Source organism: Camarhynchus parvulus, chromosome 18 (assembly GCF_901933205.1).
Source record: "Camarhynchus parvulus chromosome 18, STF_HiC, whole genome shotgun sequence".
NCBI lineage: Eukaryota > Metazoa > Chordata > Aves > Passeriformes > Thraupidae > Camarhynchus > Camarhynchus parvulus.
This window is the reverse complement of record NC_044588.1, coordinates 8,562,445-8,588,884: the sequence shown is the minus strand read 5'-3', so window position 1 is coordinate 8,588,884 and position 26,440 is coordinate 8,562,445. Positions and strand designations below refer to the sequence as shown.

At 37.4% G+C, this 26,440-nt stretch overlaps 1 protein-coding gene across 3 annotated transcripts in view; it reads right to left on the bottom strand.

Moving 5' to 3' along the window:
* The window catches only part of B3GNTL1 (UDP-GlcNAc:betaGal beta-1,3-N-acetylglucosaminyltransferase like 1), a 107,817-nt gene that overhangs the window by 75,338 nt on the left and 6,039 nt on the right, over window positions 1-26,440 (bottom strand). For all 3 annotated transcript variants that reach the window (XM_030962326.1, XM_030962328.1, XM_030962329.1), the window contains exons 4-6: window positions 23,600-23,664; window positions 15,236-15,301; window positions 2,188-2,283 (exon numbers count right to left, since the gene is read on the bottom strand). In XM_030962326.1, the coding sequence (XP_030818186.1) occupies window positions 2,188-2,283; window positions 15,236-15,301; window positions 23,600-23,664 (227 nt within the window). The remainder of the gene's footprint in view (window positions 1-2,187; window positions 2,284-15,235; window positions 15,302-23,599; window positions 23,665-26,440) is intronic.

Genomic DNA, 26,440 nt, shown 5'->3' with positions numbered 1-26,440 from the left:
AGAGAGCTAAAAAAAAGCTAAATGTGCTTTCACTACAGGAATCTGCTGCAGATTTATTTAATTTACAATGTGCTGTAAATTAAAGCAAATTTTCCTCAATTCCCTCAAGTACTGCTCCTCTCAGAGATCCTGCAAATCCATTAGCACAGGTCCATCATTATAGATTTTTTGGGGTTTATGTACTAAAGAGAGTTTAAAAAAACCACATACACACAAAATAAAGCACACGATATGGATAGATGAGTGGGACCTTAGATAATTGATTCATACCCTGATTAAATTATAGGAGTACAGCTGAAATGGCTTTTACTCCCAATTCCTCCTCTGTCCCACACTGCTTTAAGTAAGAAAAAGCAAAATAATTATCCCCCTATGTAAATTTCTAATCAGAAGATTACAAAAGCAGAAGTGCCACATGCTCACAGAAACCAAGCAGCTCTTTTAGCTCCAAAGTTGGAAAAGCCAACGTGCCCCAGGCTCATGTCACAGCTGAAGTTTGATAATTGGGCATCTAAAATCTCCTTCCAAGGGGAGCCTGTGGTGCTTAAGAACACGTGAGTTGGAGCTGGTGCAGCACAATTTCTCCAAAACTTCAGACACTCATGGAATTCTCAGAAATCTACTGTCTTTGAGGAACTTCTGTTTCTGCATTCAACTTAGTGGAGAACATGTAGCATGATAAAATAATGAGGAACACACAAATAGTGTCAATCTATAAAGCTCATCTTGTTAAACTCATTAAATACCACAAGTTCTGCTGGTTCCAAACACAATGTTTGATCCAAAACTGCTAATCTACCTGTAAATGGAGTGATTCTAAATTATATGTAAAAACAATGCATTTATTAAGGCTTTAAGAGGTATTAGTAACATGTAAGATTGCAAAGAACTTCCCAGGTCATCATATTTGCATCCTACTGTTGGAAGTAATATTAAATAATCTCTTCCAGAACACATTGATTCCCATCTTATTTAAAATGAAGGTTTTGGTTTTGGGTTTTTTTTTGCATAATCTCACAATCAGAATATTTGTTTTAATTTTCCACTCAATTCATCAAAGATCAAGTGGCCATTTAGCTGAAACACTTCAGATTGTGTAGGACAAGCTTTTACATCCTCAAGCTTTTATTTCTTTTCACCAGAACAGTGATCCAGATGCTGTCAGATACACACATTGGTTTAAATCCATATTTTTTTCTAATGCCACACTCACAGGCAAATCCAAATATTCCTTGGGTAACTTTTTCTGTAATTACTCTGCCTTGGTGAATTACAGGGAGCTGTAATACCACTGGTGATTTTGAAACCAGGTCTGTAGATTACTCCTTGTGTTACAATGACCATAGCAGGGCCTGTCAGTGTTTTTTTGGAGTTAGGGGAACATAATGGAGTTTATAATGAAGTCTAACAAATAAGGATATGTTAATCTTTTCAACCACTTAAATTCAAGGAAATCAAAACCAAATGTCTTTCTAACACAGCATCCCAAAACCCAAGCCCAAATACTTGGATCTCAAAGCCGGCTGGGATGTTTTCTGCAAACCATCCATTAGATTTCTTATATTCTGTACAACATTCCTCCACAAGCTGGATTGATTTCTTCCACAGCTTAACTTGTTTTTGCCAAAGTCTCTTTTAGTCTCTATTTTAGTTCAGCATTGGCCTCCTGCCTAATGAAACAACTGTTCTTTATGCCAAAAACTGTCATCTTCAGTTGCACAAGATGCATCTCACTTACAAACAATGTATAATGAGCCCAATGTTTAATGCCTGAAGAACTGCTGCTTTAAAATGATCTCAAGCAAAACTTAAACAGATACAGGAGTGGTCAGTACCTTGGGTGGGAGAAGAACCATTCTCAAGAAAGAATTTTTCTTTCCCTTTTGTATTGAAATCCACTTTTTGAACAGAAAACCATAATTTTAGAACATGAAAGCATATATAGCTAACACAGGCAGCAGTGAGACATGTGAGGCTCACTCCAAACCTGAAAGTTCATTCTCACTCAGGGTGAGGTCATTGCTCTGTAATGATCACCTGCACCACAACCTTGGCTTCTCTTGAACAAACTATGTTTAAATCTGATCACCTTAATAAACTATCAACTGATGGACTGAAAAAAGTCCATCCAAATAAAGCTATTTTACTATTTTTCTGTAATTTCAGACCCAGCTGGAGCAGAGATACCTGTGTAAGGAGCTGTTCCTGGCTGAGGTTATTGATCCAGCGAGTGTATCGTTCAGTGGAGTCCAGTGGCTCTCTTCTGACTTGGCAACCAATAATCTAAAGCAGAATTACACAAATCCCTTTGGTTAAACTCTGTACACCCACGTGGCAACAAAACAGTATCACAAAACAAACATTCAGAACGTGGCAACTGCAGGAATTAAGATTATCTACATAGTCCTTACTAGCCCCCTTCTAGGTTCATAAGGTAATATGGTACAGTTGCTCTGTTCAAATGTTAAATAGTTACAGATTTTAAAGGTCTCTAGGAAACACTGAGGAGTATCTTTACAATAACCTCATTTTTGGGAATATTGGAATCATTGTGGTTGAAATTTTCAAATGAAATTTTCCATAGGCAGACATCTAGAATGCAAAATTTCAACCAAAAGTTACTCCAGCAAATGAAAATTGGAACTTGCGTAACATCAGACTATCCTGCCAACAGTCCCATAACCCATAATACCCCCTATTACTTTTAATTAATATAAAATAAGCAAAATCCCCTTCATATTCTGATTGTTTTGTTCATGGCAGAACAATGGAGACACCTAATTTTGATTTGGTCACTGAAGTACTGCACACCCATTTGAGCAATATCTCCTTATCTAAAACTCTTCTGTAGCTATACAGGTTAAATATGAATTTTAATATTATTATGCCAGTAAGTGACCAGAAAGCTTCCAATATGTATCAAAGAATATGAGCAGCATCACATATTGCCTGTATCTGCACAGACACATATTAATGCAATTTGATGGAAACACTGAACTGTTCACAAATCTCTGATTAGAGAAGGAACAAGCTGAGGAGAACCCCAGGAGTGTGACTGGACAGAACTCTGCTGTTTGCTCCTCCTGAAATCCACAGTCTACACAAAACCTCCAGGGTACCACAGAACATAATTATTTATGCAAAGTATAAATGTTTTATACCAACTACTGAACTCCCAACTACTGTAACTCTTCATTGCTCTTCCTGATTTTTCAGGTGCTTCCCACTGAGGATGTGTTTGTCCACTGAGAACTAGCACCACAGGGTTTCAGTGTTTCTGAACACTGAATTGTGATAAATTCTGTTCAAGAACAGGTGGGAAAATCCCTTGGTTTATTTTCCACCCTAAGCATTGATAAATCTTCCAGGTATCTCTGTTTGCAGAGCTTTAAACTGCAGAGGGATGTGAGCAGCCAGGCCAGAGCTCTGCATGTGCAGTTGTGAATACTTTTGATGTGGGAACAAAAACACCATGAGAAGATCTTGCTGGGGGACTGTTGGCAATGAAACATCACAATTTAGAATATGATTAAATACAATCAAAATAATAAGCATGGAGAAAAAGAAAATGTTATTTGCTTATCCCAGAAGAATAAACCAGAATGTCTCTGAACTAGGAAATGTTTCCTCAATGACAACAACAAATTACTGCGGAAAACTTCAGTCCTCATCCTAACTTAACCCTCACATTACAGCTAAGTAATACTAAGATATTTTCAGAAGGTTAACCTAAAATTCTTTAAAACTGAATATCAATTGGAAGAGTTCGTAGAGATGTTTTTTACAGCACATCACAGAGATAAAAAACTTCAGAAGTCATGTCAGATGTAGGTCTATCCTGTGCTGCAAGGATGCTTTTTATTTAAAAACAAAATTCTTTCTAGTATTCATTAATCAAGCCCTCCTTAGCCTTCTCTTACATATCCTAGGTTTTTCTAACTTTCAAAGACACTTTACAAAACTCTGCATAAAAGGTAAAAGGGAAAATTACCTTTATTTTATATCTCAAGCTATTCTATAACAGCACAAGATGGAAACTTAGTTTCTTTATTTAAAGAGTCACAGTGAAGCTGAACAGATACAGAACACAAGAGCTTTGAAAAGGTGAGAGATTAAAAAGGAGAATTTCAAATTTGTTTTTCTGAAAATGTGGTTCTCAATTACAGCCAAGTTGGAAGTGCAGTCATCTCTTTCCTGGCAGCTTGAAATTTAAATTAGAAGCAGAGGACAGTGTTTCACATTTTTATATTCATTTCTGAGCAGACTGATAATTTCATAAATGCTGTTGGTAATTTAAGCAAACTAAAGCAAATGCTGAATCCAGGTGCTCAGCTAAAGGACTGTAATTCCCTGGAGTCCTAAGAACAACTGGTTCAAATCCCAACTCCTCCCACTTGAAGGGAAAACTGAACAGGTTTGGTCAATTATCTGTACACACACGAGGAGAGGTGAGGGTAGACAGCAGAAGTGCCATTAAATTGGATCCTGACAGCTCTTTTCTGGATTATACATCACTGTTTGTAATTTCTAGAGTTTGACTTCAAGTCTTAGCCAAAATTCCCTCCTTCTTCTATCTAGCCTCACATATAATTCCATTGCATGCTCCAGTTTACTTCTCTGAATTTTGGCTCACAATGCTGGTTCTGTACTTACTGTAGTGTAGGTCTTAAAATGCTTTGAGCCTTTTGGAACTGAAAAAAAAATTGATGAGGAAAAAATCCTCATCAAATAAAGTCGTTATTTAGGAATTACTGGTATTGCAGTGAGAAAAATCAATGGGTTACATTGAATTTAGCTATAATTTCGAGCACAATCTTTGGAAATGTAACCTTGCAACACAACAGGAAAGTAGCTGCAAGCTCATTACCAAAGTTAACTGCTGTAGGAAGTGCTGTGTTTGCACTCCCCTCTGCCCTAAGAGCTGCTTTGGTCTCATTTGTAGAATCAGCACCACTCAAAGCCACTTTTATCATCATTTAAGAAGTTTGTTTTACAGACAAATGTGAAAATTGCCACGGTGCAATCAAGTTTATTTCTAGATCCTCAGCCCAGCAAATCCCCCACCCTTGCGCCCTTCAGCTGTGCCATTCCCTCCCAATGGCACTCTGACACGTGACTGGGATTTTTGACTTGTGCCAGCAAGATAAACACCACCACGCTGAGCCTTTGGTTCAGCATCTGCAAAGCCCAGCTCATGTAACCAGCTTCTTTCACACAATGAAAATCAGATTATTTCGAGCACAAACAGCTTCCTCCAGCTCCCCTGTGTAAGGTGTGGCAGCACAAGCAACAGCACACTGGTTCCATTTCCTCCATGCCTCATAGAGGTTTTACATTCACTGAGTATTTCCTTAGAGCTTTCAAATTGAAGCGAAAAGTTTTTCACTGTTACTTCTCTCATAACATTTAAAATACTTTGATAAAAATCTTTCTGGCCTATATTACACCCATTCCTTCCAAGAAACTCTGCAGTACAAATATCCTTTTTAGTATTTTGAGTATCTGTTTCTATGCAAAAACAGAGTTCATCCAAGTTTTAATTTCTGATCTAATTAGACAAGTTTGTTTTTATTATTACATATGCTGGAGTGTGGCACATACCTGTACCTAGATTAAACTATTCAATATATACAATAAATGCAATAGACTTCTTATTCCAATTGGAAACTTGTTGAAATGTAATATTAATGTTAATATTACTAGCATAATTAATAAATCTATTATATTTTAATATTAATATATTAATATTATTTGTACAGGGAGCTGTACCATGAACAATGAATAACAGAAATTTCTGGCTCATAGCAAAGGACGGTGGCAGTTCAGGAAAAAGCAAAATTCTCATCAGGACAGAAAATCCTTTCTGCTACCACAGCAATAAGATAATTTTCTTTCTAGACAGATAATTACTTTTTTAATGTATTAAAGGTAACTTAGAGCTCTTTAGCTTTTTATTTAATTGCAATCAGCATTGGTGTCTCTGGAAAAAATATAAAAGAATTTATCCTTTATAGCAGCAAGAAACAGAAATAGGAAGAACAGTAAAAGCAAAAATAGGGGATTTATCTTAAGTACCAACAAATACCTACACTGAAAGGCAACACAAGTAAATTTTAAAAACAAAAATGGCATAAAATGAGCTCTGTGGGAAGAAGTGGCCAAATACAGGATCAGCTTGTGGCCCTACAGTGCTGCTTCACCTACTGCTCCACCAAAAGCCTCCAGCATCTGTCAGTTCTGTCTAGATGGTCTCAGACAGGAGTAAAAATGGCATTATTGGTCTGTATTTAAGCACCAGAATCTCTCTTCTGTCATAACTCTGCCACTTCACACAATTAGGAGCAGAGTTAATGAATTGTACCTAAATAACATTATCAGAATGAATGTCACAGACATGTTCTTTATGCCACTGCATTGAAAAGATCTTCAGGAGTTATAAAGCCAGAACAACAGGATTATGATACAACTAAAGCAGTACAAATAACAACAGTGAAAAGAACTCTGAGGTTCTCCAGGTCACAGCACCCTGGAAATAAAAATCCAACGAGCACATTCAGTAAATTCAGAGTTATGCTCATGTTCAGAGGAACTGGGCAGGATTATTACACACACTACCAAATCCTGCTCAGAGCCACTTCTAGTCACTGTCATCTACTGCTTCACCAAAAGCCTCCACTCTCTGACAGTCTTGTCTAGATAGTCTCAAACAGGAGTAAAAATGGCATTATTGGTCTGTATTCAGGCACCTGAATCTCTTCTGTAATAACTCCACCACTTCACACAATTGGAAGTGGAGTTAATGAATTGTACCTAAATAACATTATCAGAATGAACGTCACAGACATGTTCTTTATGCCACTGCATTGAAAAGATCTTCAGGAGTTAGAGAACTACAAAGCCAGAACAACAGGATTATGATACAACTAGAACAGTACAAATAACAATAGTGGAAAGAACTCTGAGGTTCTCCAGGTCACAGCGCCCTGGAAATAAAAATGCAACGAGCACATTCAGTAAATTCAGAGTTATGCTCATGTTCAGAGGAACTGGGCAGGATTATTACACACACTACCAAATCCTGCTTAGAGCCACTCCTAGTCACTGTTCTGTGAGGTACAGAAGTGTCCTGTGAGATGAAAAAAGAGAATTTCAGTCCCACGTCTGACCTGTGCGAAGCCCAGCGCTCTGTACCCAGTCAGACACGTCAGAACTTGTTCCAACTTTCACCAGTGGTTCTGAAATGCAATATTCAGGTGGAGATGTTTCTTAGTTTCATCATTTTGGAGTTTTACGTTTTGCCTTGCACATTGAAGTGGAAAAGGAAGCGGGAGAGAGGAAACAAAGTTTAAATGAGTCGGCAATAATTAAAACCAAGGCGTTTTCTGCAGATGTGGTGCTTTTGAGTTTTTAATCACTACAGCTTCCTTTGCCACAAACAATCTTCCTTATTCAGGAGGCAGCCTATGTACTAAAGAGGAAATGAGGATGAAAAAATAATTGGTCTTCAATTTTATCCCAATATTTTCCACCTTTGTTTTAAAAGAAGAGGAAATGAACAAAGACAGGCAAAAGCATAAACTCTCCACAGGGCAGTAGGCACTGGATGTACAAACACACCCAGGAGTTCTTCATATAATGTATCTTCTCTTAAGGAACTTTATTATTGAAACAGGTATTGAAAAAATATGCATTTTAGCATGAAAAAATCCTTGGCTTTTCTGTACAAAATAAATGCAACTTTCAAAGGTTATACAAAGTACAGAACTTGATTCTACATTCTGAGGAAGAATGTGCAGTGTTCTGTTTCATTTTAGAAATATGACAGAACGATGTAAACCTCCTTGAAGAGAATGTCATTAAGTACTTAGTGATGCTGTAATTAGAAAATCATAACATCTGATCCTAGATAAAGTTCAGAAAAGAAAGATTATCCAAATAACAAGTAAAATAGGGAGGATTATCTCAAGGGCACAACACCTTTTTCCCCAATATGCCTCTTTATGAGAACCCACAGATGGAAAAATCCTAAAATAAAAAGCTAATAAGAGTTATTTTTTATTATAAATAAATTGTATTAAATAACTCTTATACAAATTATTTAATAAGAGTTACCTTATCCTGAATGTTTAAGAGCAGCTTTAATAATGAAGTCCACATCTTTTGTCTTAAGGAAGGGTGGATGTCACCTCTGCTGTCTCCAAACCCTACTTCAATTATTTTTGTTGTAGTAATTTTATGCAGTAATTTCCTTTAAGAAATATTTTGTGATCACTACTTAATGCAATTAAAAAGGAAAAATAAACTAAAGAAATATTTTTATGCGGTTCAAATCTTCCCAAAAGTATATACTGCAGGAAGAAGGTAGTAAAATGTGTTTCCTCTCCCAGTCATTTCCAAGGGAGGAAATTGTTCTTCAAAACATGACACCTGTGAGGTAATTTGCATTAGGTGTAAATATACAAAATACACCCTGGTGTATTTAAAACATGTTTTAGAAATTATAAAATACGTTGATATTGCTGACTCCCCAAAGAAGCCTTTAGGTCAGATGAATATCCATTTCCACAGATGCTCCTATCTTGGAGCAATCCATTTATAAGAACACCTGTTAAACATTCTACTTGACCCTAGTTCAAGTCCAAAGTCCACAAAAGGATGTTACATGCTCATTTTCAGCACATAAAAAGAGAGTAATCAAAAACCAAGGAAGTCTGAATTTTCTTTAGTGAATTTATATGAAAAATAAGAAGTCATGGTGTAATCAGAACAGCCCAGCTGAGCATCACAACACAGGAAGATTTTAAAAGATGTTGTCACACATGTGAATTCATGAAGTTTGAACATGACATTTTGGGGAAAACTCCAAGTAAATATCATTGAAGAGATACCAATTTCTTTTGTCTGTAGCTTCACAAAGTCTGATTGGATTGCAAGAGTTATCACCTCAGCCAAATGTCTGAACAACCAGGAGGAGGGAATCTTGATTTTCAAACATTTTATGCTTCAGACATAGTTTTAAAAATCTAATATGTTTACATGAATGAAATACATTACAGTCAGACTTCCATGAATATCAAACTCCAGTAATCACAATCATTTGATGGTGTTATTGGCATGTGGAGGCCATTTTAAACACAAATTTAATTACAAAGTCGTGTCAGTTGGGCTGTTTCCCATTTGGGCTATTTGATTAAATGTAGAACAGACCTAGGCTGACATCGTGACTTTGAAAATGCTCTGTGGTTTTTTCAGAAATACCAAATTAAAAAAGAACTTTATGGAAGCTGCCTAATAAAAAGCAAAGACACAGCTGAATTCCAGCAGATCTGGATGATACACATGGAAAGGCCCAATTACCAAAAATGTAAAAATAATACTCTCACATGGTCAAAGAAAGAATTTTCATATTCTCCAGTGCAAAAAAAAAAATCATATTTTTTTCTCTAAACATCCTCCAGTGTCACCACTTCTGACAAAACCTTCGCACAACTGGTGGCTTTAGTTTCTACTCTCCAAACCAAAAGAGAAGATTATTGAAAATAATAAAATATTTATGTATGATAATGAATTAAGTTCATAAATAATAAATTAATAAACAATAAAATACTTATATATTAAATATATTATTATTTATATGTACTTATAAATTACTTTTAAAAGCCTCTAATGACAATTTCCTGAAGTGAAATCTATAAATGTTTTCATAAGTGTCTATATTGGGTAACCTTAATTCAGAATTATATTTTCCATATGCTGGAGAAGAATGTACAAGACTTGGTAGTTTGATAATAGTTTGCAGTAAAATGGAACTGAATATAAAAAAAAATTCTGCTGACCAGAATAATTAAGACTAGTTCATGAAAATATTGCTCTGGACATAAAAAAATCAACTGATGTTGGACAATCAACAGCTGCATGTAATCACCTCAGGAATATAATCTCATTTTCCTTCTGTCTATATCAAAGATAAACCAGAGCCTCTTCAGATCTACTCAGCCCCTTTAGTGGAGCCAATTCCTGCTAACAGGTTCATGCAAACAAATTGGATTTGTCATCCAAGACATGACAGCACTCAATGAATGTCTCTCCAATAGCTGTTGGATGAATTAATTCTTATATTAAAATTAACTCTACAGGCAGTGCTTGCTGGGACAGGCCCGGGCAGCTCCCACTGATCTGTCTCAAACCTGCAGAGTAAGGGAGGCACAAGGAGAGCTCTGCAAATTAACTAAGGAGAAAAAAAAATATTTAAGTTCTATGCAAAGAAGATTTTAGTCGACTTCACATCCAAAATAAAGCATTTATCAGAGGAAAATCTGCTAAGCTATATGCCACAACGGAAGGACAAAGCATTTAAGGGGAGATGGTAAAACTTGGACTTCAGAATTTAAGACACAGAATGAGAGAAGATCACCAACAACCTCGCTGAACACAGGAAGGATGCAAATTAAATAGAGGTCCAGAACTGAATTTAAATGGAGCACAGAGAGGTAACATTCAGCATTATGTAGTTCTGCTTTATAGCAGTTTAATAAAACCTCACAGACACTCATTGTCTTTTCACACCACAAACTTTCAGAACCAAGTGGATCCGATCATTTCAGCCACAAAAAAAGAATGATATGATTCAAACTAGTGCTCTCTGTAAGCAGAGCACTCTCCAAGGGAGGGAGGAAAAAACAGTCTTGCTACTTTCTAACACATGGCAGAAAGGTGTGACAGGTCCCAACAAGCAGAACAGCACAGGGTACAGTGACATGAAAAAAAAGGTATTAAATTATGACTTTCAGAATTAAAAAATATATGTTTCCAGACCAAAAGGAAAAAAAATCCTCTTAACTTCTAAATGTAGTTAATTTGTGAAGTTCAGGGGTGGGGGGGAAACAGCCAATGCCTTTGGCCTAGAGCTGTGCCCTAAAGAAAGGAGCAGCTCAGCTCTCATTCATCTGCTGCTTTCTCCAATTCCTTGGCCGATTGTGCAATATTTGTTTCAGCTCTCCCAGGGCAGGTGAACAGGTCTGGGAGCCACCAGCTCCCAATGCCAGCCAGGAATTGTTCAATTCACTCAATCCCATCAACTATGTTAGAGTCACATTAACCATCAAAGATATGCAGAATTCAGGCAGTTGGTGAACACAGGCAGATAATCAACAGATAAAAATGGCTTCAGGCACTGCTGCTCTTGATCTAAGCCAAACTACAGAATAAGCCAAAAATCTGCTTTAGAGATGCAAAATAGTGAGAATTGCTCATTGAATAAATGCAAATGTATATTCATGTTCTCTCACACACCCAGGTATCCTACCTGCTTGAGACAGAGGATTGTAATTTCACAACAAATAGAAAGGTGTTCATTGTGACACTGCTACTGATTCACCTCCCACTGAGCCAGAGAAAAAGAAAAGGAAATATTCTTTATTTCTATTGCCCTCATTCTCACTCCAGCTGTTTTCTCACTGAGGTAGGAGACAGTGAGCAAAAGTTTAGTTATTTTACAAGTTCTTAAATTTTACTCAATGTCTTCAAGATCATTCTCAGGTCCAGTGATTCTCCATCAGCAAGCCCAGAGCAGGGTCTGCTGGAAACATCCAGCAACAAGGCAACCAGGGAGCAGATCCAACTGACATCCTCTCTCTCCTTGAAACAAAAATCTTCGGGGTAACACAAAATCAGAGGGTAACACTGTTGAAATTAAATAACAGAATAAATAAGAGGCGGAGTGAAAGACTGCACAGTGTGTGTGGTTTGGGAAATAATTTCCTGGGCTACTCCAAAGTTAAAAAGTTTTTCTCTAGAACACCAGTACATATACCAGGTTGGAGTTCCAGAAGAACACAGAATAAGACATGAAGGCACGATTTTTTCAGAATTAAGGGAAATAGAACCTTGAATCTTCCTATCAATTAGCTGCCAACAAAGCATACGTGTTTTGTTGTTGGTAAATAAGCAACACCTGGCTTATCATGGATCAATGGCACAGATGCAGCTTCTAGGGATAAACAAAACCAGTATGATGTCTCTGAGCTTCACAACTGCTAAAAGTAGGGATTTGCACTGAGCCTGATATTTCTTAAGCAGAAGTTAAGAATTTGTAGTATAAATACACAGAATCTCAAAAACTTGTGTCTTCTCAGAGTGTCTATTTACAGAATTCATGTGAGGGGGACTTGGAGATGATGTAAAATAGTCACCAGAGGACAAGGTGACAGCAGTCATGCTTCAACAAAAAGCACGATGCATTAGTGATTTGCATTTTGAGATCCAAAATCCTCCACTCTGAACATTTCCAAGGACAGAACAGTTCCACCCTCAACTTATTTTTAAAAAGTGTCCCAGATAAGAGCAGCTAGAGAGAGAATAGAAATTAACTCACTCTTTAAAGCACAATTAAGGAGTCTGTGATCCAGGAAATGAGACACAAAGGCTGCTGCTGTTACCTCAGTGTTCCAGTACCTGAACCTGGGGCAAGCTTCTTGCTTTTTCAGAGATGGAGACACAGATTTCTTTAAAGAATAATTTGTTGGGAAGATCCCAGAGGCATCTGATATCTTTGGTTCTTCTGTTTAGTAACCAGGCTTCAAATCAGAGTAAGGCAATTTGCATTTAAGAGTAACACAAAAGAGGAAGAACCTCAGGGATTAATTAGGACCTGGGAGATTTCTCTTGGTGGGCAAAGTTGGAGATTTTCCTACCTGTTGATCAAAAACAACAACAACAGCAGACTGAAGCCTACAATATCAGGGCCCACTGGGAGCACTGGTCTTCAAATCTGACTCCCAGTAACAATCAGCAGGACTAGGATTAGGAAGAAAATTTCTGAAAGTATATTGAGACTGCATAAAGTCAAAAATCCAGGTCAGGAGAAGTTGCAAAATAGTGGAAAGTGCAAATTCTGCAAATTAGAATTTCAGGAACAAACCAAAAAAGCTCACTGCTTCACAGGCATTTCTCAACCTTCTGCTTTTTTTTTTTTTTTTTTTTTTTGCCCCTCCACCTACTCTGGTTTATCAGACTGATTGAAGCCAGGCCAGAACTTCAAACACAGAACAAAACTTCATTCAAACATCCCCAAACATCTTCCAAGGCCAGAAAATTGAATGGCATGATTATTCTGAGGACAGCAGAGAGATCATTCTTTTAAGAACAGAAGTCCACCCTGCCACTGCTCAGTAGATTTGTGACCAGGCCAACTTTTCTCAAACTTGTGCCAGGACTGTTGAGGGACTCTGGACCAAACTGATCTATTTGCTCACCAGACACAGCTGGATGTGTTCCCCTTTCTCCTTCAGACCTTTGAATTAGAATTCTGTAAGATCCAACATTAACCAGCAAGTTACACCTCACACAGGCATCCCACACATTTTCTGTACCTGAAACATGGAAAATGTGCTGGCTCTGATGGAAACAGAGTTAATTCTGCCCATGCCAGCCCACCCAGTGCTGTGTGCTGGTAACACACCAGTGCTCTGAGCTCTGCTCCCAAGGCTCTCTCCAACATTTTCCCTCTCCAGAAGGCTGAGGGTGGGCAAGGCAGTCAGATCCAAACTGACCGAAGGACTGCTCCTTTTGCTTTTAATAAATTATCTTATCTTGACCCACATGTTTTTTCCACCTTCTCTATCTCCCACCACACCATCCTGAGGAGTGACAGAACCCAGCCAAGGCAGGGCCACCACAAATACCAGACTGAAACAGGACCATAAATTCACCTGAATTTGGAACATGGCAGGAACAGGTTTGTGTTGCTTAGAACAGACCATAACGGCCCTTCAGTCTACTCAGGTCCTCTTTATTACTTGTTTGATTGTCATTTAATAGCTCATACCGAGGGTTGTTGGGCGCTAAAGCATAACAGAATATAAACAGAACAGTTGAAGTGCTTCCTAAAAAGACTACAAACTGTTTAGTTGAATTTAGTCTAATTAAAAAAGTTTTAATTTACATCTATAGAAGCCATATAAGCAAGAAATATGATAGCTCTTAGCACTAGTTTCCATAAAACAAGCATACTGGATCAACTTGCCTTTCTGGTTTTTTTGGCATCTGACTGCAGAATTACATTAACTGATGGATATCAGAACAAAAACAACTTTGGATTTATCATTTTATTGTGTTTGTAATGTGAGTTAGGTTAACTGCTACTCAGGTACTATTAAAGCTACAATTTAATAAATCCCATTGTAAGGGATCAGATTTCAGAAAAGCCCTAAAACAGGTGGTGTGATGAGCAGGTACACATCCCACTGCTAAGCAGCAGGTTGTTTGGCAGACATTCCTCAGCCAAAAAAAAGTGTCTTTTGGAGTTCAAAAAGTTCAAAAGGTGTTTAGTTGATAGAGAGCAATAATCCTAAAACTGTGTGTTTTGTTCAGATACCTGCAGGAAACACCTTCATGACAGACCAAGTCAATCAGTCAATCAACCTTTCCTTTCCAGAAACCTGTGGCACATTGAAATAACTATCACAAGAGAAAATGTCAGAGATGTGGAAACAATAAGGCTGATTTTTCTGACGAAACAAACTCAGTTTTCAAGTTTATAAAGGAATATCTTTGTCAGTGTTATTTTACATATACATACATATATATATATATATATATAAAATCTTTGGATAAGTAGAACATATGCACAAACTCTCTCTAAAGAACACTGACCCTAATCACAGAAAATCATATAAAACCAAAATCATATAGATCAGAGAAAAACTCTCTCACAGAATATTCCTGACAGTTTATTTCACAGGAATGAAGAATGGAATTCTAATAATGTTTCATTTTACAGGCAGACAGAGAGAGAAACATCAGCTGAACTTTAGGCCAGTTGATCACTGGTAACAACCCATACATTCCCTATGGTTTACAGTTCCCTAATTATTAAAAGCAGATAAACCATAGCTGTAGCCAATCCTTTGCAGCTTTTCACATGACTTGGAAAGGCTACATAAAAAAGGCATTCTCCTTTAGATTACAGACATTAGCCAAACCTATATACTTATTTGCAAAAGACGATCACTGTTGTAATGAGATCTGGTTTTCTGAAGAGAGAAAATAAAAGGAAGAAAAGAAGTTCAATCAAAGCTCCCATTCAGTGCAAGGATTAAAAATAAAGGAAAAGAATACACTGGTTATTGCTTTGCCTCCCCCAGCCCCACTGTGAAATTTTCATATCCTTTTAAAGATGTATCCGGAACTCTGTCAAAGAAAAACCCAGAAATACACACAAGAAAAAAGTACTCACACTGTTTGGGTGTTGAATGGCAACTTGGTGCTGCAGCCTAACCCGCTGTGGCATCATCACATCATCCTGGAATAAACAGCACACTGTTACTGAACATAAAAAGGGTCACAGAACACTACTGACACACATTAGAATATGTTGCTAAATGAACATCATTTTACTGGCTGGCAGTCAGAAATGCAAATGGAACAGATATGAAGAGACTTCACACTTTTTGTGGATTAAACTGGATGCTGTTGGAGCTGGAAGTGATCGAAACTACTACGTGACAATGGTGCTGTGATCTCAACACACATCCACAGCACCCACACATTGCACATTTATCTCTCAAGAAACTCTCCAACTCTTTTCCAACTCCCCCAGCAGCACTGGTGGTGTGAGGACAAGGAACTACCTCAGTTAAAGAAGCAGTGTGAGGAAATATTCTCTGTAATCTGGCTCTACCTTGTTCCACTGAAAATGAAAAGCCTTTGGTCTCTAGATCTAAAAATATGTCATATTTCATGGGCACAAAAAACTAGTACTTGTGAAATGAGAGAATTCTAAGGAAAAGGAAAAAAGGGAAGTACCCACACTCAGAATGCATTAGCATAGACACTGGCTTTAAAACACACCAACTGGATTTAAATTTTGTGTTAGTACTTCTTCCACTTGCAGCATAAAGATCTGTTTTATTTACATACAAAAGGATAGGTTGTTTTGTGAAAAGTCAGTAACTTTGCTATCCTGCCTCGAACTGTTAGGAGAGATTCCTTTCAAACTTCTATTATTTCCTGTTCAAAAATAAATCCTTTCTAGACAGTGATTCTACAGTTGAAAGAAACTATAGCACAATTTTTCTTCCCTAAATTTTTAGGCCCCTAAGGTTTCTACCTATATTCTTTTCCATGTTGGTGCCATATTTCCCCTCTTTTAAAGAATCAGCCTTTTTTAGATACTTGTTAAAGCTAACACAGCCTATTTCTTCTCAGAGTATTTCCAAATAAACTTAATCAGCCAAACATAATTCAAAGGAGCCCTGAATTCCTGTTCTACAGACACCCTTTTAACAGTTCCTCACACTGAAATCATTCTGATTTTCCTATTACAGCACAAACCCTCAATATTGAATTTCCAACCACTTTCACATTAAAACGTCCCATCAACTCAACAGCAACAAAAAAAATATTAGTGCTTAAATATCTACAGCTTGAAGAGTTGAATGACCTTGCTATAAAGGTGCCCCTATAGTTTTATCAAAACATGCATGATAAAAAAAGTTTCAGAAGTAGGTCCAACTATTTAATACAATTCAAGGTTAAAGATAAAACAAAATAATAATAAAACTGACTCTTATCACACGTAAGTTTATAAAAGATGGGAGGACTACATTGTCAAAAGCATTTTTCTGTATTGTGCATATAGGATGTGTTTAGTAATAAACATGACAGCTGTTCCTGATTTTCAAAGCCAATAGAGCAAAAAACCCCTTCTGATTTCCCATGACTTCAAAACTACAATAATATTATTTACCACCTCATCTACTTTATCCATAGAGCACCAGAATTCCAGTATCAAGAAAGTGTTCCCATAAAACCTTTACCCTATTTCCCACAAGAAGAACCATAATCCTATTTCTTTATGCCAAATAAGAGCTGATTTTTGTGAATTAAAACCTGATTTTCATACAAGCAATAGCAGATGTATTTTAACTGAACTGTGTTCGCTCCTTTACAAGTTGCTAAGGATCCTTAGATGTTTTCTTGGTAAATCCAAATGGAGGGGGAAAAAAAGGGGAAAAGGGGAGGAAAAGGGGGGGAAAAGGGGAAAAAAAGGGAAGAAAAGGGAAGAAAAGGGAAAAAGATTAAGGGGGGGAGGCATAAAAAAGGGGAAAAATGGGAAAAAAAAAGGGGAAATCCACCAAAAAGACAGGAATTTCAATGCTCAGAACAATGTTACCCTCATTTTTTACAAGATACATTTGCTCTTGTGCTAAAAGATCTCACTGTTCATGATCTGACACAAGAGAGAGAATTCTCACATTCACAAAGATGAAAAATAATCTACTTGATTTAAAAAGGTTAAATCAGCATGGAAAGCATTCAAACCAAATCAAAATAACCTATGCACCAAAGAGGTCAATGTCATGTTTTCATAACCACCCAGTTTGACAGGAATGGCCCCGTTCCCCTAAGAAAACACTGGGGCAGTTTGATGCTGTTGGCAAAACTCACAGATCTGGGGCTTAGGCTATCAGAGAGCATCAGTATTCTGTAAATTCCAGCTAAAGAGGGGGCACTATAACCACAAAATCTTCTAAATGCCTCTTTTTATTAATACAGCTTTGTTCTCTAATGCTGGAAAACTCTATGAACTCTTACCCTGCATGACCTGTATTTCTTTTAATAATTCTGTCTCATTTTTTTATTAGCAGCTTTACATACACACTGCACTGCTGGATGGTTCTGGGAGTCCTTCTGAGTTCATGGAAGGAGAAAGAAAGATGGGGGAAAAAAAGAATATAATAGTTTAGGACATAATCCCAAATACTATAATAATTATTATTATAATAATACTATATATACTATACACTAATACTATATATAATACTAATGAATAATATAATAATACTATAATAATGAGCACAAAATATAAATCACACCCCAGTCAGAAATGAGATACAAACATCATTCAGCTTTTTTGGATTCAGGTTGTAACTGCAAAATCCAACTTTGACAGATTCCTCACTGTGGGTGACTGGAAGGTAACCATGCATTTATAAATGCATTTATAATGAAATAATCTCAGGGAACTTGGATGGATTTAAGGCTGGTATTAAAAACCTAAATAAATTCGAATTAGTAAGACCAAAGTGATTGTACCACAAATTAAGAGCACCTTAAAAAGAATTATGGAATTTTAGCAACTATAGTGTTAAACAACTAAGGTGGTAAAATATTTACCAGCAGTACACAATGAATCACAAATTTCCTATCAAAGATGTTGCACTTATGATATTGAATTCAGCAAAGGAGTTACCAGACTTTGGTTTCTACAGGCAGAGTTTGGACATCTTTTTTTTTTTTTTTGTTTAACACTGAGAATAAAACCTCAGTAATTAGGCAAACACTTTCCAAATTATTTTTCACTCATTTCAGACAGAATAAAAAAGGGCCTATACAAAAAAGGGAAGTATATTTAGTTTGTTTCTGTTTCCTAGGTGAGGGTAGGGAAGATAACAACAGTAGCAGTGACTTACATTGAAAAATAATTTTAACACAACAGAAGTTTATAATAAAATCCAGTTTTCTCTGTTCACATGGAAGTCTCTAATGGTTGTCCCCTAGTAGATATACAGCTGACAGGATGAAGAAAAATTTCTTACATGGAAAAAATGGACAAAAGAAAAGAAATTTAAAAGAAATGTTACATAAATGCAAGCCTTCCCTAGTCATATACTTGGGATGCAAAAGCTGGTCCCTTCAGCCAGGCTGTGTGGAGCACATTGGGCTCCACAGTGGTAACTTCATCATTTTCCCTTAAAAAATTGCTGCTTCTGCACTTGAGAAAGTAAAACAAAATATACAATTCATTGCACAATACACATCTACTTTTTGCAACCAAGGGCAAGTTCACAGAAAACAAAACATTATCGTCAGTATTGAGGTGCTTTCTTAAGCTCACATTACAGACTCAGCATCTCCTGCTTTTCCAAACTCCTTCATATTTGGCTGCTCAAAATGAAAAAAAAAAAAAAGGATTGAGAGCTGACACACTCCACTCCCATAACAACAGCACCTTCCTCCCATCACAGCTATTAAATTCAAAATACAGCCAGCAGCAGCAGCGGGAGGAATGTTTCACTCACTGAGCAACAATATGGCATCTCCAAAATCTTTCAATTCACCAAATGGTCCATTCATTTATCCTGCACCTGCTCAGACTAGAGGGAAAATCTTTCTTTGCTATTGTTCAGTTCAACTCCTTGAAGCAGGAAAGTGAAATGCCTGGGACCTCCAAAACATGGCCTGTCAACAGCTCTGCTGAGGGAAATACCCTGATCCCAGGCAATCCTCCAGGGGCTGCTGTTTGAACAGCCCCACACTATCAAACTCACTGGAACCAGGCACTCAAATGGCACCCACAAATCACCTGGGACTAATCATCTGTCAGTACTTGCAAGAAAAAATCATAAGAAAAATGCTACTTTTCTGTTTCTACTCCCAAATTAAACTGAGAAAGGGGACACCAAAGAAAACATTTCAAATTTAAGAAGCTGACTGCATTGAGCACCTTTCCTTTTTTTGAGCATGGCAACAAACAGGTCTACATGGAAAGATCTATGTGGTGCTCTTATGAGCCTGACAATCTTTTTAATGGAATCTTTTAATTAAGCATCACTATTAGTTGGTCAGGAAACTTTTGCTGTAGAAGCAGCTCCCACCTCAGCGCATTTATTCAACAAATGCAGATACATGACTTTCCATATCTTGCTTTTCTGTGGTCACTGGAGATCACCTTTGATTTTTGCTCATAGATCACTGAAAAAATGATGGGCTTGCAGGCAAGTGAAGCAGGTAACTCACAAGGTGCTCAGCAGCAAAGCCAGTAAGCCCAGACAAGAGTAAAAACTTCACCAGTGATTCCAAATGCCCTCTGTAACTACTGAACAGATGAAGACACATGTAGGGAGAGGTTATGGCAACCAAATTCTGAAGGTTTTCTTTTTCATTTAACATTTCATACCAGACAGAGGCATTTAATCTGGTTTTAATACAAACACATCTTTACAAAACGATGATAGGGATGATGCCTATTGTATTTTGACTTTTTGGGGCTCATTAGTGATTAGGAAAGATGGACAACTCTTCTGGTAATGGAGTTCACCACTACATCCACACCTGCTATTTGTGTAACAGCTTAGTTCAGTTTTTAAATCAGAGGATAAGTTCCCAGTATGTTAAACAACAACAGAAAGGAAATACAGACTAATTTGAAAGAGAGGAAGAGTATTTCAGAAGTTTATTAATGCCTGTAATGGCAACTAAGAGGAAATCCATGCTTCCAAACCCAGGATGTTACAGAAGCTGGAAAACAATCTGTTTATAACTGAGTGTGCCTGACACATCTGGCTAGAGAAGGTCCCATCACCTTCCTCCAAGGCCTTTAGCAACATCCCCTCAATGAGGTGGGTTTGAACTTGAACACATGCAATTTGAAATTAAGCAATTATGCACACAGCAATTAAGAATTATCATTCCCAACTTAAATCATGCAAACCAATCTCCCAAACCAAAAGGAACAGGTCAGCAGCTGCCAATTTCATCACAGGAATGACAAATCTGCTGTGCTTCACCCTCATTTTTGGTGAATAAAACTTACCTGGGTCCCCATGGCATTTTTGACTATTAGCAAGCAGTGACACTGTGGGAACATGGTTTAAAGTCATATCTTTGAACTGCCTGAGAATTCTGAAATTGTGATACATTGCCAACAGAGCCTTTCAAAAGATTAAAACAAGCATGTTAAGTTCTCAAGCGATTATGACTGGGTTTGAAACACTGCAGGTCAACAAAGGACACATTTTTATGTTTCTTCTTTAACAGTCAGGATCTCTCCAACAACACACTGAATAAACCTGAAATAAGACCCGGAAACTCCACAGATCATTAGGATGAAATGAAAGCACGATCCTTTAAAGAAATACAGTTTCAGACAAGTAGAGGCATGTTTATGTGCATGACAATGAAAACAGCAGTTCAAAGCAGAATTTTTAGTCTAAGAGTTCTGCTGTGCTGCAAGGGGGTAAAACACTCCTAACAAAGATGGCACCACCCCAGAGAAGTGATAAACTGCAGCTACAGTACAATGAAACTGGCAGATAAAGTCATAACTGCAGACAATTTGAAGAAGAAAAGCTAACAGTGAAATATATTTGCAAAATTACCCCTTGTTTTCCCATATTATGAAAAAATTGTTAAGTAGCTTCAATTTTTCCACTTGTTTTCCCAGAGGGAAAAAATGATTCAGTAGCTTGGAGGTGAAATCTGTAACAACAACCAAAGAAAAAATCTCCACAATAGCTGTTAGTCCAACAGCTGCCACTTCATACTAGAAAAGGCTGATCAAATTCTGACAGTTCTGAGACCAGTAACCTTTTTTTTCCACATTTCTTCCCAGTTTGTTGTCCTCAGAAATCTGTGTTGAGAGACATAACACGAGCAGCTTGGCTCCAGCTGGAATGGCAAGCAAAAACAGCCTTGCTGGAGCCAGCATTTCCAAAGATGCTCCCAAATATGCTCATCCACTCATTTCACTTCACAGAGAAAACAAAGAATGTACAAAAAGCCAGGGATGCATTTCTCCACCTATTTGTGATGGGCACAACCAGCTCCATTCCTCTCCACATCCACCTGTAGCAAAGCTGAAATTGTGGCTGCACTTCTGAAGGTCAATTCCTTGGCATGACTGCAGCACATTCCAACAGGCTGATATCAACATTTCTTCCTAGAGAGCTGGATACTGGACTGGTGACTGAAATGAAGAAGGTAGGTGGTGTGTGGAAGCAGAGTTGTTAAACAGCTGGCAACATCTGTGGCCCAGCTTCTATCACACAACATTTACTAACTACAGCCAAAACACTGAGCAATTTTTGGACTTGTAGCAGTTTCAACATCCATTTTATTTGATCTGCTCTGTTTTCAGCAAAACATGGTAGTCACAAGCGGAGACAGTAGAAAATGCATTTAAGTAATGCCAGGTATTTAATATTTCTTTTGTAACAAGATTGGGCTTCTGGTAGTCCAGAATGCCTCTGATTTGAAGAAGAAATAGAAATGCATAGAAAGAAAATCTTTGTAACTTCTCCTAAGCTTATCCACACTGTAAACCACAAAATCCTCAACTCACTTCAAGTAATGCTTGATAATATTAAATATAAACTTCTGCTAATGACAATATTGCAGAATATTGTCATTAGCAGAAGTTGACAATATTGTATCACTACCAGTTATATTCCTTAATAATTGTAATTTGCTTCCCTGATGTTTTGTTTTCCTGCAATAGTCAGCCAACAGAAACAACACAGCAGCAGGAAGATTTTAATATATGGTAAATAACAAATTGAGAATTCTGAAGAATCACTATGAAAATATGAATTGACTTCATTTAGAGAATTTGATTTTCTAGTTTACTGCTAGTGATTTTCAAACGACTACATCTGTCTGGATGGAAAAGAAAGACTAACTCATAATTTACTTCAGTACATCATGCTATACATATTTGAGATAGAAGAGATGAAGCTTCATGGGACAAGAGTAGATTAATTTCTCATTCAGGTACTCGTGGACTCAGATAATCTCAGACAGCTCAAGCACACACATTCCTCATCCCACAGACTCCCTAGAATGTCCTGTGCAATGCAATGCAAGCCTAGAATACCCAAACTTTGCAAATCATAAGTTCCCCTGGGTTTTGTTTTTGGTTTTTTTTTAATTTTAGATATGTAAACACTCTCACTGATTTACAATATAGCATAAAAATCAAAACATTTTAACATATGAACAAAAAAAAATTTCTTTAATCAAGTTGATAAGGCAGGTGGGGTTTGCAAACTGAAGGATTTCCCTAATTAAAACTGAGAATGTTGTGAGAGCAGGTATGTGAGCTCTACAGCCACTTTTTAACAAGCACAGACAATCAAAATATTCCGTTGAATTGTAGCTGAAAACCAACCCTGTCAGCAGCCAGTTCATCCTGTACTACCCTAACCCATAGCTCAGTTCCAATGAACTGAGGGTTCAGAGGGAAAAAAAATCAATCTTCAGGTGAAATTACAGGAGACCAGTGAGCCTTGAAGGTCCTGCTCTTCTTGCCTGCTCCCAGCACGCGGCCCCACTCCTGTGCTCAGCTGGGCACCTTTGTGAAACCATTCCTGCATATTCAGCTGCACAAGTGAGATCCTTATCTTCGGGTTACTGAGCTCAATGGCTTCACAGAAGATATCCAACAAAGGACAGGAAAAAAAAAAAAATTCAACTTGGAAGGTGAGACTTCTCCTATTTTACATCAAAAAGCCAGTAGATTAGCTCTTAGTTTCTCATCAATACAATTTTCTGAAGAATGTGGGAAAGAAAAATCCTCAAAACACCTAAATACCAACCCTGCCCAGCCCTGTTCACAACAGCTTGTGAAATCTGATATAATCAAAGAATGATGTAAGGCTTTCTACAGGTTGGAATACAACTTTACAGCCACAAATAGCAACCAGCACGTTAAACAAACTCCTTTAAGCAGGTTGTCTTACAGCAAATCAGCAACTCCATTAAAAAGGAAATGATGATATTGACAAAAGCAAGTTAGAAAAGTTAAAAAGCATTAACTTACTGAATCCAGAAAGCAGAGATAGGTTCCTGAGCTCTGAATTACTGCTCGATTTTTAGCAAATCCAACTGTTGAGAAAGCAAAGATAAAAAAATGGAGGAGATTTTACTGTTGCATCTTTTTAAATCTTAATCAAGTGGAACAAATGAAAAGAAAATACACAAATCAGTATCACATAAAGAACCAAATGTGTCCATATTTAAAGCAAGGTAATTTATGAATATTGAAATAGAAGGCCTATGTCAATCACCTTCTCTGAGTGAGTACTAGAATTCTACAATCAAGGAGAATAAGAGTACTTTTGCCAGCCCTCCCCAAAGATATAATATGTAATGTGTATCTTGAAAAGGGCAGGTTTTATATCCAGAACCTCAGCTTGTAGAATTACAGAAAGCTTTGGGCTGGAAGGGACCTTTAAAGGCCAACCTCTTGCAAAGAGCAGATGCTGAAAACCTTTGAATGTACATACATTCATCTTTGAAGCCCTGAAAAACACCAGCAAATCATAAAAGAGGCAGGGAAGGACCAGAAACTGCTGTTCTTCCCATCAGAGTTCTCAAAAGGACTGAAAAAGTTCTGTTCCTTGGTGCTTGTCAAATATCAAGTTTGCAAATACAAAACCTTCACGCGCCATTTCTGTAAAGGGGGTGCAGAGAGGAGCCAAAGCAGGCTGATTTATTAGATACATACACAGAGCACAAAGGTGATTTATTTATACCACAACATGTTGTATCACCAATGGAGACCACACTGAAATGTCACTTCAGATAAATGACAACACTGGCACCCCGGGTGTCTCATTTTCTGACTTCCTGACACTTGGTGAATCTTTTTACCAACCCATTCATTTCAGGAAGAAATGAATGAACCATGAAGAAAATTGTTTTGTAAGCTTAATTTCTGAAGTGGATGACTGTTCTGGAGGATCAAACAAATGGCAGAAGCAGATAAATAGGAAGGAGCAGGAATCCACAATTGAAGGTAAGGATGGGACTGCAGCAACCCCTGGGATACACCCACAAGGTGGGAATGCTCACCTGGGATAATTTCTGCAGGTAGATAAGGTGTACTTAAGAACATTCTGATCTCAAATTCTTGCCCTGGGCAGCGTTCTAAGAAAGCCCACCCTACATCCAGTGTTAGTCTGAAAAATGCTGCATGGATTCCACTTGGTCACATATGAAACACTTAAGCTTCCTTTGGAGTATTTTTGGAACCAAGTCAGGGAATCCAGCAAGATCACCCTGACCTACAAAATGAACATTATTGTGAAGACATGCAATACTGTAGGGTTTTTACTCTTTAGGGGGAAAACTGGAAATGTAAAGCCAAAAAATCTCACCATGAAGTGGAGCAGAATAATTTTAAATAATATTATCCACAAAGTTTTTGACATTGCATTTGAAGAAAAAGCAGAGTTCTGTAATTCTCTTATCCTTTTATGTGTTACAAATTTAAGTTAGCTCAGGAAACAGATTTAACTGGGCTCAAAGGTTCCCTTAGTTGTAATGCACGTGCTCCTTGGCTATTTTGTTGAGCTGCCCAAATACAGAAAAAGACTTATGACTGCATTTCTTACTGCCTCAAGGAACATTTTGTCAACTAGCACCAGAACAGGACTAGTAAAGGCTCTTCCTTATAACTGTGTTATTTTTTCTCATGCACTTTAATCCTCACCTCGACTTCTCTTCATTGTGTGTTTTTTGGATTTAGTATTTTACAGGATGTTTACACTCTACCTTTTACAGGCCTATGAATATGGAATCTCATCTGCACAGTAACTCTCAGTCTCCTTCCCACTGGCAGTAAAAAAGCAGCTGGCAGAGACAGGAGCTGCCACAGCAGCAGAGCTGGGTCCTGGCACCACAGTTGGAGTGGGAAACAACTGATGCAAGTCAGCAGGCCTGGGCATGCCAAAGCAGCAACCCCCAGTCCTCTACGTACCCCTAGTAAAGCAGGAGATAAAAGAACAGCACAAAAATGATGACAGAATTAAATCTGCCCAACTTTAAACACATCAGTGCTATTAGAAGCCACAGCAGCTGTAAAGTGGCCTGGACTTACATTTCAGTGCTGTCATTAACACACCCAAGTATTTCAACAACTTACAGTGGATAATAATGAAATTACAAGGAAGCAAAACTGTAAGAAAACAGTGAAGAAGGCTTCAAGGCAACTAGAAGATGGCAATTATATTACTCTATGAACTTCCTGAAGTATTTCAATTCTCATTTTCAAATAAACCACTTTAAATAAAATCACAAAATATCTAGTATTTGTTATGAGAATGAGTTGGAAAATATCTCTTGCTATGTTTAAGACAGAAACATCCTGAAGTTTTTCATATACCAGATATCTTTTAGAGGAAAGAGAGAGAAGAAAATACACATATTTTTAAAATTATTAAGAAGATAAATATAACTCCCCATAGAAGAAACTAGGTATTAAAAATTCTTTCACCACAACAAATTCTGTGTTTGGCATGAGTAAAAAAAATTCTTTAATATTACTCTACTGAACAAAATGAAATGTTTGTGCCAGGTCTCTGAGTTTTGTAAGGCCTGCTTACTTGGTGAAAAGAGCCTGTTACCATGGTTACAGCCGTAAAAACTTAAGCCTCAGTGAGATATTAACATTCCTTACTCTTGGAAAGAAAAAGGTTTCCTTTTTTTAGGCAAGTGACCCTTTCTTTTTTCCAAGGTTCCCCCCCTTTCTTTTACATGTTAGAAAAGAATCAGAAATAAATCCTAATCTTGTGTAAATAGTTGAAGATGTGAAGCCTGACTAGTACATTGTTTCTGTACCAAAGCATCTTCTTTTAAAGGCAAGACTCCTTCCAGTTGT